At 32.7% G+C, this 13,904-nt stretch overlaps 1 protein-coding gene across 1 annotated transcript; it reads left to right on the top strand.

Annotated features, from left to right (window-relative positions):
- The first annotated feature begins 12,458 nt into the window (after positions 1-12,458).
- On the top strand, positions 12,459-13,442 carry LOC107517304 (olfactory receptor 52D1-like). The gene has a single exon (XM_016157883.2). It carries the CDS (start codon positions 12,459-12,461, stop codon positions 13,440-13,442), a length of 984 nt encoding a protein of 327 aa, XP_016013369.2.
- The last annotated feature ends 462 nt before the right edge of the window (positions 13,443-13,904 follow it).

Here is a 13,904-nt window from a genome sequence, read left to right as displayed (position 1 = left end):
AGGTAGTTCACATGTCCATGTTTTTTTATGTACATGTGTTTACCAATCTGCAGGATACCAGATAAAACTCTGTAGCATATTAAATCTAAAGAAAAAGAACATATAATCGTGAATATTCTCATCTCAGTTAATTCTCACAGTTAGAAATATATTTCATAAAGACCTATGTGAAGTGAATTCTCAATGAGAAGACTTTGAAAGTAATTATGCAGTAAATTGTAATAAAAAATTCTACATAACATATTAATCTTTGTTAGTACCTTTCTTCTTTGTTAGAGAGAATGGTTTCATTTGCAATATTCTCATCATTGGTAGTATGCTAAGATTTTGCCTTAATATCTACATCATTACCTCCTTTGATCTTCACCAACATAATTTACTTTCAATTTTGTCATTCAAAGAGATCTGCTAGCCTCTATAAATAGTTATTTCTATTGGTTCGATTTGGTTAGATTGCAACACACAGGTATTAACACACGAGATGTATAGTAAATGTTGATGAACACATGGATTCAATAAGATATAATCTCAAATACTAAAAATAAAGAATTAAAATCAACCTATTTGTTAATGGTTATTCCTTATTATACAAATAAGAAGTGTATTCAAAATAACATTATTAGCTACCATCTATTTATTTATGTATTTACTTACTTCCATATTTAGTAAAAATCTTTCTTTTGTTCCAAAAGAAAACAAAGAAGAGCATGTATAGACAATTAAGACTGGTATGTATCTATTCAATGACACTCACAGAGTGCTTATCAATAAGCAGACAGTGTTCTAAATATTATTTCCTAAATAAACTCATTTCTCATCCAAAATAACAAGATAGTTACACCATCGTCTGCATTTGATAGGTGAAAGATTTGTTGGTGAAGTCTTGGTGAAGCTACTTGCTCTTGATCACTAATTATAGAAATCACTAGTTTGCCTTTCCTATGTTTAAAATGTGACAAAGAACACTTTCCTCTTATAGTTTATGAGAACCAAATAACTTCCTATCCAAATGGCCTAGCTTATTGCTTGTTCCATGGTTATTGTCTCCAAAACTTCACTCCCTTTACCCCTTTCCAGAATATTCAAGTTACAAGATAGAATTAGACATTTTTCTTCTTTTCTCTGAGCTGTAGTTATGCAAACTTCCAATTTATCATGCATGTAATTTGTTCCAGATTCTCTTATTAATTAATGATCAGAAAACAATACCCCAATTTATATGAAATTAAAGATATCAAATATTCATACAGCATTTCCTATATTTTAAGTACTGTTCTAAAATATTTACATATATTAACTCATTTCAAACTTTTTCCATAGGCAATACTATTAGGGGCCTCATTATAGAGATAAAGAAACTGAGTCAGAGAGGATTTGGAGAACTTGCCCAAGGTCTTGTGTGGTGGATATAGGATACAGAGTCTAGATTCAAAAGCAGACATTTGAGTCCAGAATTCTGTGTATCTAAGTACTATATCACCTGGTGTATATATTTATGCCACTAAAAAGAAGCAGTTTATTCAGGTACTGCCTAGTCCTTTCAGTGTTGCCAAAATCTGTGAAAATATCATCTCTAATATTTATAAACACATATAGGAGAACATATTTAACCCTATTTTTACAAATGGATCTGAACCACAAATAATTTAAGAGACTCGCCAAATGCTTGAAATGCTTATAGTTAAAAGGCTATAGCAAAAAGGTAGAGAGGAAATAAATAAATTAAAATGGAAATAAGGAAAAGATAATTCATGCCCCACTCATATCATATATACAGTTTCATCTCCACACACAATCACACAAACACACAATCTCTTTTAAGGCCATGGCCGTCTGAATAATAAATATCAGCATGTTCATCAAGAATTGGAGGCATTTGTAATTTTGTGTTTAAGATATATGGAAAATATTTTGAAGAGACTAGATTAAAAGCATATTCTGAACAAACTGAATCTATCACTTTCAAAGTTAGCTCCACTGTTCTTCCATTCTTTCATGTATCTCATTTACAGCATTTGTTGGAGGCATATATTTAAAGGATTCATTATGTGTGATTGTTTTGTAATAAAAAGTATCTTTTCATCATTTTGTATCATTGGAGATTTCCAGGGGAGCAATATCTATTATGATCACAGTTTCAATAAGACAGTCACAGTATTATCCAGACATTGATATATGGGAAACAAAGTCAAGAAGAGTGTGCTGTCCAGAATAAAAAAGTAATAGAAGGAGCAGTACAATATGAGGAAACAGGGGACTCCCAGGAAGATATAGTAAACAGTGGTAAGGAAGGGAAGCTAAGAACAATACATTTTTTGTGTGTGTGGAAGATACTTTCTGAAGTGTCCAAAAGAAAAAAGTCTTTTTTCTATAATATTCTGGCCTGGTACTGGAATAGTAAATACTCTAAAAAAGTGTGATGTGACAACAAAGATGTGAAATTAGGATTCAATAATGGAAGCAAAAGATTCTGTGACTTATCAGTATAAGTTCCAAAGGAAGGTTATTTTATGGAATAAAATTTTTGTATTCTTAAATAACACCTCTGAAGATTGGAAATGTAGGCAATAGTATGAGGAATGTAGAAAAACAATGTTTTTCCTTTTTCATCATACCTATATGCAACAAATTCTCAATAAATAAGAAAATTACTTTAGCTGATAGAGGCAAAGTTCACCATTAAAAGAGTTACCTTTCTGACATTTTGTAAGTATTTTTTTATTGTTGTTGTTAGAGGGGAAAATGGTATTATACTCTGTACTTAAAAATAAAATAATTTAGGAATTATATCTCTCAACTCAGATAATTGTATTCATCAATGGATCTTCAGTAGTTGGTTAAGTAGAGACACAGTAATATGAATAACCAAGAAAAAATAATTGGAAGACATACAGAAAAATGAAATTTTATAACTGCCCATCTTACATCATTACTATTTAGTGAACTGGCTAGATCAAAATTTCTGAATAGCAACCTCCTCTCTTCCTCACACATAAAAAAAAAAAATACAATTAACACGAGTTCTCCAGTATCTTTAAAATTGGTACATTTGTTCCATCTTAATAGGGCTAGTTTGGATCCTCATCACTTCGAGGATTTATTAGAGCACAGTACTTTGCAGTGCTTAAAAGCATGAGCTCTACAGTGATACTAAGTGTACTGAAACCAGTATCATGGCTTATTCGCTCTGTAATCAAAGGAAAATAGATAAGTATTTTCATCTATAAATAAAATATACAAAATAAAGATAAAAACCCTAAATATGTTGTTAGTTTTAAAGATAATTCTTTAAAACATATTGAACCTAGTCCAAAGATACTATGTTATCCATCATTCTTTAGATATCAGGATACTGGTTTTTTCTAAATGCACACCAAAAGGATTCAGGATGAAACCCCAATGTTTTTCTAGTGCTATATGGCCCTTCCTAAATGTGATCTTATTCTTTCCCTAAGCTTCAGCTTGTCTTCCTCTTCCAAAACTTATCTTGTATCTCTTCTCTTCCTCTCCTATCCCTCTTCTTTTCTTTTGCCCATCACTGTGAAATAAGAATGCACTGTGAGTTAGGACACAGGGAAGACTCACCAGATTGAGCACCAGGATGGAATCCGGTCTCTGTCTTGTCTCGACCTGCTCAGTTGTTATGAGGGCACTGTTCTTTGCCTGGAAGGGCTTTCAATAGAATATCCCCTAGAGCTGGTTTTGTAAAGAACACGAGATCTCTGAAGATTCTAGTTTCTCAAGAAGAGAGCCTTAGGGAGCACTGGCTTCTAAGGAAGGCCAAAGAGTGAAGTTTAGGCTAGTAAGATGACAGATTTAGGAGGTCCCGGGGGTTTCCTTCCACTCATGGAAATGCCAATTTAACAACCATTAATAGATGAAAATATCTTTGTGAGAGTTCCAGATAAGTGTTTATGAGAACTCAGTATGACATAGAATAAGAAAAGATAGATTAGAAAGGATAAAAAGCAAAGTTTTACTTTATTTACATCACCCCTCCTCCAATCTGTCCCTGCTCTGCATCAAGAGAGATTCTCTCAGCCTATGAATTCTCTAATGGGGGAGAGAGAAAGCAAGCCCACCCTTGAGTGTGTGTGTGTGTGTGTGTTGTACACACACATATACAACAGGTATTCACACACATATAGTCAATTCTCATTCTTAGTTCTTTTCTATAAAGTAACTGTGAATAATGAATTAGAAAGGATGGAATTATTGCTCCTACTGGAAATACAGAGCTAGGTTTCTGTGATTCTTTTGGCACAACATTTTTGTTAATCAACCAATACATAACCTTGTTTGATTTGTGTTTCTGCATCAAGATACTTCACTTAATACATAGTTCTTACAAATCATTAATGGTATAGTCCTTAAATAATTACAAGCCATAAGCTTTGGAGTCCAGTTGCATGAATATGTTCATTCACAAACATTCTTATACAATAAGCCAGTCTCATCAGTGCTGAAAACTCACTCTTCCACAGCATCCTTTTCTTGTGTACTTTCTTGTAACAGGCATTTTAAAAATTCTTCTGCAGTCTCCTGATAAGCAAAAGCAGCTTCAGCTGTAAGTATAATATTTTTCACGACTCGTTGCCTTTCAAAATGTGCAGCTAGCCAGCACAGCCAAGAAGAGTTTGACTTTTTTTTTGACTCTAGGCGAAAGCAATATAAGTATCTTTGACCTCACAACAATGCGGAGCACTACATTTTTAAAATTAATTGTCATCTCATGAATCCACAAATGTAACCTCATTTTCATCATTTTCATTCCTTTATCACACACTACAGATGTTACATTAGTGCTTTCCAGTGTCTTCATATTCAGATAGGTGAATTCCCTCTTCCTTTGTCTGGGTGTATTATATTTTTGATTCATTAACTTTAAACTCACAACCAACAATGTTATAACTCCTACTTGAAAGAATGTTATCTAACACAGTTATGTTCTCCACATCACAACCTTCTTGCACTTAGGAACACTAGCCAAGTATTTTATTCCAGTGCAGTTTATAAATAAATAAAAAATATCTGTTTAGTCCATTGCATTTCAGCGCTATACTTGGGGGCCATTTTAAACAATGGAATCATCAACAAAAGCATAAAGATAAGAAAAACATGAATAGAACACAAAAATGACACTTGTTTACAGCCAAAAGTGAGAAGTCAGAGCATCGCTTTATTCAAATTCAGCTTGGAATGTGCTTGTCAGGCAACTCAAATTTTTCTCAGCTCTTTACATATCTTCGAATGATTGTTCAAGTGCCACAGGCATTTATTTCGGTTTACAAATAAATTTTAGGGAGTAGACAAATTTGTAAATATGAAATCCCCATATAATGGGGCCCCACTGTATAAATGTAATTGACACAAGATTTAAGACATACATAAAAATATAATTAAGTGTAAAAATAAAATGATAAAATTTCAAGTTCTACAATCAAAAATTAGTGACATCGACACAGTAATGATTTTAAAATTGTTCAAGATCTTCAAGGAGCCTAGAATACCTTTAAATGGCTGAGAAGATTGTATGTTTAAATATGTCAAGTTTTCCATATTCATGTATTGATACAATTCAAGTTTGATCAAAATCTCCATTTTATTTTATATAATACAATAAATTTTCTGTGAAATTTATTCTGATGAATTATGAAAATAATTAAGGTATGTGTCATAACACAAAACTTAAATTTATGATAATATGATTTAAATATTCAAAATTATACAAATGATAAAATCATAGAACAAAATTAAACCAAATCAAGTTAACATTATAATCAATGTTAGTTTTTTCTTTATATTTTTCTATATTAAAAATAAAAAGGCATTGTTTAAAATGAAGAGACTAGAGACTGTGATTGTTTTTCTTTTTTTAAGGGGAAAGATCTAAGTGGTTTTATTTATTTTTAAGTAAATTTGTTGGGGTGACATTGGTTAATAAAATCATATAGGTTTCAAGCACACAATTCAATAATACACCATGGTATTGGCAGAAATAAGGCATGCATGCCAGTGATACAGAATTAAGAGCATAGAAATAAATCTACATATAAATGGGCAAATAATTTTTGACAAATGAGCCGAAAATATGTAATGGAGAAAAGAAAGCCTCATCAATAAACAGTACTGGGAAAATTGGAAAGTCACATGTAAAAGAATGAAACTAAACTTCTATCTGTCAAAATACACCAAAAGTAAGTCAAAATGGATCAAAGACCTCAATATAAGACTTAAAGGTATAGAAGAAAATATAAGTACTAAACTCATGGACTTTTGATTAGAGAGAATTTTATGCATTTGGTGACAAAGCCTAGAAAAGTAAAAGCATAAATAAATGAATGGGACTATATCAAACTAAAAAGCTTCTGCACAGCAAAAGGAAACCATCGACAAAACCGAAAGGCAACCGAATGAACAGGAGATTTTTGGAAACTACATCTTTAATAGGGGAATAATATCCAAAATACAAAAAGAACTCATGCTACTAAACAATAACAACTAAATCCAGTTTAAAAATAGAGGACCTGGATAGACACTTCTGTCAAGAAGACATACAAACAGTCAACAGACATATGAACAGTTGTTCAACCTCACTAGCCATTAGGAAAATATAAATCAAACCACAATGAGATACCACCTCATACCTGTTAGAATGGCTATCAACAACAGGATAAGTAATAACAAGTGTTGGAGAGGTTGTGGGAAAAAAGTAATCTTCATACAATGCTGGTAGGAATGTAAATTGGTATAGCCACTATGGAAAACAGTATGGAGGTTCCTCAAAAAAACTAAGAATAGAATTACTATGTGACCCAGCAATCCCTCTTGTGAGTATCTACCCCCAAAATTTGAAAACATTTGTCTCTAAATATATATGGACCCCGATGTTCATCGCAGCATTAATCATGGTGGCCAAGAAATGGAAACGATCAAAGCACTCTTTGATAGATGATTGGATAAAGAAGAAATGATATATTTATACAACGGAATATTACTCAGCCATAAGAACAGATGAAATACTGCCATTTGTAACAACATGTATGGATCTCGAGATTATTAATGTAAGCGAAATAAGTCAGAGAGAAAGTTGAGAACCACTTGATTTCATTCATATGTGGGATATAAAACTGAAAGCAACAAATGAACAAGAAAAACAAGCAAAACGTCATAAACACAGATAACAGTTTAGTGGCTACCAGAGGGAAAGGGGGAATGGAGGGAGGTAGATAAGGATAAGTGTATCAAATATACGGTCATGTAAGTAGTTTTGACTTTGGGTGGTGAACACACAATAATATCTTTCCTTTTTTGATACATACATATGATATATTTAAGAGCAAATGATTCTGAGAGGTAGGCTCCAGAGACAATCGATAAAGATTCACTTTCCCTCCCTCCAGCCTTCTTGGATTCTCCTGTGATTAAGATGTTACCCCTAAAAGCTTGGGTCCTGACTTTTGAATTAAAATTTTTAACTCCCAATGGTTTTTTTCCTTGACACCATCAAGAGGCCTTCTCCACTCCCTGCCCATGGGAGCCTCAAAAATTAGGAAACATGTCTATGGCTGAGCTCATTTGGAAAAGCTATAAGCCTTGAGAGGACTAAAGGTTTTCTCAGACCAGGTAAGTGCTCATCCTGATCTCCACAGAATCCCAGCAAGGTAAAAGTGTGGTCACTCTTATCTGTGTCAGGGGCTATGTGGACAATAGCCAAACAGAAGGTTTCGGGGCTCTAATTAGAGCAAACAGGCTTTGAAAAACAGGCATGTGTAGAATTTCTTGGGGCAACTGAACTCATTTGGGTTGGTGTCCCCTGAATAGACTGCCACTGTTTACACTGTTATGAGTTAAAATTAGTCTGTAACTTTGCTTGAGAATAAATCTGTACATAAGTTTTTCTGTTTAGTTTAGTATATCAGAGGAAGACCGATGAAGAAAAAGATTGGAGTATAGATGTATCAATCCTATCTTCTGAGCAAATCTAAGATATTTGAGCAATGTTTCATGCTGCTCAAAGGAGACTTACATGCATTATGTTGTTTTACATTTATAAAATTTTATGGGGTACTCATCTCCTAATGTGAAGTTTAATGTAAAGATTATAAATGTTATAATTATACTTGGGTTTGAATTCCATCTCCTTGAGTTCATAGTAGAATAGCTTTAAGAAATTTAAGTGAACATTCTGAGCTTATTTTTATTCTGTGTTATAAGTATAATTATCTGTCCAAAAACTTCCTTTAGGATTAACTGGAATAATGTCTGCAATGTAAATAATATAGTACCTTAATGTTAGCCAATTCAAGTAGATTTGTTTTACTTTTGTTAAGGGGTGCATAGGAATGTAGAATTTTCCAGAAGTCATTATAATTTACTTATTTTATTCTTCTCAAAAGCAAGTATGAGTTTCTTTTCCTCTGTTCTCTTTTTCTGCATCCTGTAATCAGAGAAGAAAAAAATGCAGATAGAATTCAATTTTGTTGAAGACTGATCCCTGAGTATGTCTGAAAGATTTAATGTTATAATCAGGAAACTGTTAATATACCATAGTGTTTAAGGACAATGTGGACTATAATAAATCTATAGTGATTTCTCTAACTATCTTACATTTATGTTGAAATTATTTACCAGAAGAATAATAGTAATTCTTTTTTTATCTTCATTAATTCATTGGAATAAGATAAAATATGAAAATACATGTCCTATGCCAAGTAAGAATTTACAGTATAATAACGGAAAAAAAAGAGATGCAGAAATATAAAATATATGACAAGAGACAGAAGACGAGTAAGACAAGTGCACAGATCACAGGGACACCGCGGCGGGGTGGGGTGGATGTTATGGATAGTTCAAAGTTTCTCAAAAAAAAAAAAATCTCGGAGAAGCTGATATGTGAGTAGAGTCTTCATTTCTAACCAATTTACTAAGATGTTTTACATGTGAAGAAATACCATGAAGAACGAAGACACGAGCCATCAGCTTCATGAATTGAATAGGTGACCTGTTCTCTAGACAGAAAGATAAGAGAGAAAGTATTTTAAGAGGTTAGAAAAATTCCTAATATTTTACAAAACATAAGAAGCCAAATCTCATTTGTAATTTCTTGGTTTGTATTTTTTTTCTGATGAATACAGTTGTAACTCTGCATTTATTTATTTGCTTACCTTAAACTATATAGGTAACACATGAAGATATATAATACATTGACATTATTTAAAAAAGTCATGCCACAGTGATATAGCTATATTATGCTGTCTATATTCTTCTCATTTATCCTATATTTTAGACCTGTTCTAAATTGGGTATGTATCTTTTTAAATTGTTTTCTGTATTTATAAATTTCTTAGTATAAATGTGTTTATATTTTATATATACATACACATATGCACATGCACAAATGTTTAATTTTTGTATGTTTTTCAATGTTAATGAAAAAATCAAATTTCTGCTATTTTTCATTTCAATGTCCTTCTACATCATTTTTTATAAATATAATTTATTTTAAGTGCTTTTGAACATTCTATAATATAAATATTCCATATATTTAACTTATTATTTTATTGATGGACATATTGAATGTTTCATTTTTATTGTATTACAGGCAGTTTAACAATGAGAATCACTGTATATACTTCCATGTGTATATGTGAACATTATTCATTCCCTAAGATGACAAGTAGTTAAAATGTTCTGCCATTTTTTTAAAAAAAATAATAATGGTAACTTCACAGTTTTCTTCTAAAATTTGGGTCAATTTCTCTAATCAAGTGTGCATAACAGTTGCTTTTTAATCCAAATCACACTAACACTTGTTATAATCAATCTTGATATTCTGTTGGTTAAAAATATAATGTATGAGTTGTATTATATTTATATAAAATTTTGATTTCCTGATTGCAAGTAAAAATAAGACCTATTGTATGATTCGCTATTGCATTCACTTCATTGTGAATGTTTTCTCTACATAATTTGTCCACATACTTTCTATTGGTAAATATATTTAAGTTGTGTAATGGGATAGAGCAGATAGAGACAGTGAAGGTTAAAGTACATGAACAACTTGAGAATGTTGATGGAATGACATATATAGATAAAAGAATATAAAAATTTATTTCAGAACAAAAATGGTAGAACAGGGTAAGATTGAGAGAGCTTTTGTCTGGTGACATTTGTTAATTTTCACTCTGAGGTAAGAGTTCATCTTTTAAGAGTAAGTACATTGGAAGGGGGTTAATTAGGACGAGAAAGCCTAGATTTGGACTAGTTCTTTTATGGACTTAAAAATGGGGTTGGGGGAGGCTTTAATCAGTATTCATAATCAAATCAATGATGTTGGTATTTTCTAATGTTTGATATGGCATAATCCCTATCTTATTTCTTATATGCACAAATACTACTACATCATTGGGACAATTTATCATCATAATTAATAATAACAATTCTAGAATCAGTGTGTGAAGTAGAAACAAGGTCCATCATTTGACAGCTGTTAAACCTTATAGAAGTCGCTTAATTCTTTTCATCTTAAAATGGGGATAAAATTTATGAGTTAATACATAAAACGTTCCCAGGAAAACAACAGAATCACATTAAGCATTTAAAAATGTCTATTACATTATTAAATAACTTCCCAATAATCTCGTTTTTTCATATCCTTTGTGTCCCAATTTATATCATAATTCACACAGAAATGCCATTATGTAAACTTTACAAAGCTCCATGACCCATGTTTCCATGGGTCAAAAGAGAACATCCATTCCTAGCAAATTTAAAGGCCAAAAGGCCAAAGTAAGCAAATTCCGCAACAGACTGAGAGATAAAAATGTGTGTTAATATTTTAATTCCATATTGAGGTCTAGTCCCTATTTCAATGGACACTGGTTTAGGATTTTTTTTTTAATTGATCACAGAGTCTCCATAAATCTTAACTTTACTCATAAAGTAAAAAGAGTGGCTCAGAAACATTGTCAAATGTGTTCCTAATAAGAAGAAAAGGAAAAACATATTGTCTATTCGGAGAGGAGTACAACTTTTGTAGGAATGAAAATTTTTTTCCTTCTTTTCTTCTACATTCTTTAGCAGATATATAATTATATTAATATAACAGAGATTAACAAAAGACAAACAAATTTAATTTTGTATGTACAGAGCCCATAAAAATATGAGACTCAAAGAAGTGACCAAAGCAAAAAGCTATTTTATTTTAAACAAGGAAACAATAAATTTGTGAAGAATTGACAAGATGAGAGGACCTGGGCCTGGGTTAGTAAATTAGTGAAGAAGTAACAAGTTTTGTTTATGCAGCCTTCTTGGCCCTGAATAGCTATTTCTTGGAATAATGATTCTTTCTATCTTCCTGGTACAGGGAGGGTATGTAAACATTGATTTATTTTATGCTTTCATGGAATAAAGGAGGGTCAGAGTGTCCTTATTGTATTGGCTATTTCTCGTATAACTTTAATTCAAGATAATCAACATGCCAGAGTGGCATATTTGGGGGTAGCATATACTGCTCCTCTTCACTTTCATAATGTTGTTCTAATAGCCTTAAGATATGGAACAAGTATAATTTGCATATAGTAGTATGTGAATTAGGATAGAGATCAGCCAATGAAAGAGAAGTATGCAGAGCAAATGAGGGGTTATGAAGGAAAGCTTGAATGCAGTAGACTGCTTATAGAGTGAACTTAATAACACTTCATAAAGTTGACTAATTGGTACATGTAGGTAAGTGAAGGAAGCTCAGAATATGTATTATAATTATATTATTGTTATAATTCTTGCTGCTAAGTTCAGGAGTAAACACAAATTCCAGGCCAGTAGAGAGTTATGACCAATACAACTAGCCGTTTATTATCTGACACACTGTCCTCAGGTCCACTCTGGTCATCCTGAATGAATCCTATGTTAGGATGCATGAACCTCATTCTCAACATTCTACAATTGGCACATTCTCCAAATTTTGGTATTTCAGTCACAAAGCTATATACCCTGTAAGTGGGTAAGTCTCCAAACTTTTATAACTAAAATCTTATTAGAAAAGAATATTTTCTATTCAAAACCTCCTGTTATTCCTTCCGTTTCACTCCATTTAGTGTCCTACAATTGCGCTTTTATTACTAAGTTGTCCAAATCCATTACTTATATACATTCTTCAGCTTTCATTTGGTAACACTTTTCCTCTCAATACATGGAAGATTTTTGATTTTCATTAATTTAACTCTGATATTTGGTGCCTAGCTATTTTTCTTCATTTAGCATCTATAGATAAGCCACATTACAAATAATAACCCTAAAATAATATCTGACACTTAGATGATGAAATAATTTCTATATAAATATTTACAGACATTATAATTACTTTATGACCTGCAATCTCTGCACTTTAGCTTACTTAACTCACCACAGATTTCAAAATATTAAAATTATTATTCGTTTGCTTTAGAGAAAAATTCATGAAAAGAAAGCTAAAACATCTGATACTCATTATGTCAGCACAAAATAAGACAAATGTCCATCCATCAACTTTCATTCTCATTGGCATTCCTGGTTTGGAGGCTGCCCACATCTGGATTTCCATCCCCTTTTGTGTGGTCTACCTTTTGGCTTTACTGGGAAACTTCTCTCTTCTGTTTATCATCAAGACAGACCCCAGCCTCCATGAGCCAATGTACCTCTTCCTCTGCATGCTGGCTGTAGCTGACCTTATTGTGTGTACTACAGCTGTGCCTAAACTTCTCAGTCTCTTCTGGTTTCATGATAGAGAGATTTGCATTGAAGCCTGCCTCACTCAAGTTTTCCTGATTCACTCTTGCTCGACCATGGAGTCTGGATTTTTCCTGGCCATGGCTTTCGACCGTTATGTAGCCATTTGTAATCCATTAAGACATTCAGCTATTCTAACACATTCTGCAATTGGGGGGATGGGCCTAGCTATTATACTTCGGGGCACAGTACTTCTCAGTCCTCACCCTTTTCTGCTACGTTGGCTTCCCTACTGCAGAACCAATGTCATTTCCCACACCTACTGTGAGTTCATGGCCCTCATCAAGATTGCCTGTGCTGAGACAAGAATTCGCAAAGCCTACAGCCTCATTGTTGCCTTCCTTACAGGAGGAGTGGACTTCATATTGATTATTTGTTCTTATGTCTTCATACTGCATACTGTCTTCCACCTCCCATCCAAAGATGCCCGACTCAAGACCTTGGGCACCTGTGGCTCCCATGTGTGTATCATCTTGGTATCCTATACTCCAGCCTTCTTCTCTTTTCTCACCCACAGGTTTGGGCACTATGTGGCTCCCCCTGTCCACATATTTGTGGCTAACATCTACCTTCTGGTTCCACCCATGGTGAACCCTATTATATATGGTGTAAGGACCAAGAAGATATGGAACAGGTTTCTTAAATTTTTCAGTTTTTCAAAGCCTCTGAATTAAATCCTTTTTGTTGCTGACTCGTATCTGAACAAATGTTATATCATTTATCTTTAAATGTGGAATCTTCATCAAGATCTTCTCTTAATGGTCAGAGGGCTAACATTTTTCTGTAAGAAATAACTCATCCAAAGATATATTCTATGTTTTAACAATCATCATGTTCAGGCAGCTATATTACTGAGTAGGACTCTTTGTCAAAATATTAAACAAAACAAAATAAAACAAAAACTATAGAAAATCATCTGAAGCTAAAAACAAGAGATATTTAAATTGACCAGATATATAATCACATATCTTCAGTTTACTATTTAAGACTTACTACCAGATTTAGAAATTTCTCTCTGTTCACCCTAATCTTTTCTTTTTGACTAAATGACCTTATTTCTCAAGTACATTGGAAAAATGTGCAAAAATACTTTCTTAGTGAGTCTATTAGTGCTAATTCCTCTAATTGTTCATCTA

The sequence above is a fragment of the Rousettus aegyptiacus genome, unplaced genomic scaffold (assembly GCF_014176215.1).
Source record: "Rousettus aegyptiacus isolate mRouAeg1 unplaced genomic scaffold, mRouAeg1.p scaffold_m13_p_5, whole genome shotgun sequence".
Classification (NCBI taxonomy): domain Eukaryota; kingdom Metazoa; phylum Chordata; class Mammalia; order Chiroptera; family Pteropodidae; genus Rousettus; species Rousettus aegyptiacus.
Note: the sequence above shows the minus strand (reverse complement) of the source record. Positions and strands in the feature narration are given on the sequence as shown.

What these genes read in the sequence shown, in the direction of transcription:
- LOC107517304 (XM_016157883.2), top strand. Translation starts at nt 12,459, where the DNA reads ATGAAAAGAAAGCTAAAACATCTGATACTCATTATGTCAGCACAAAAT.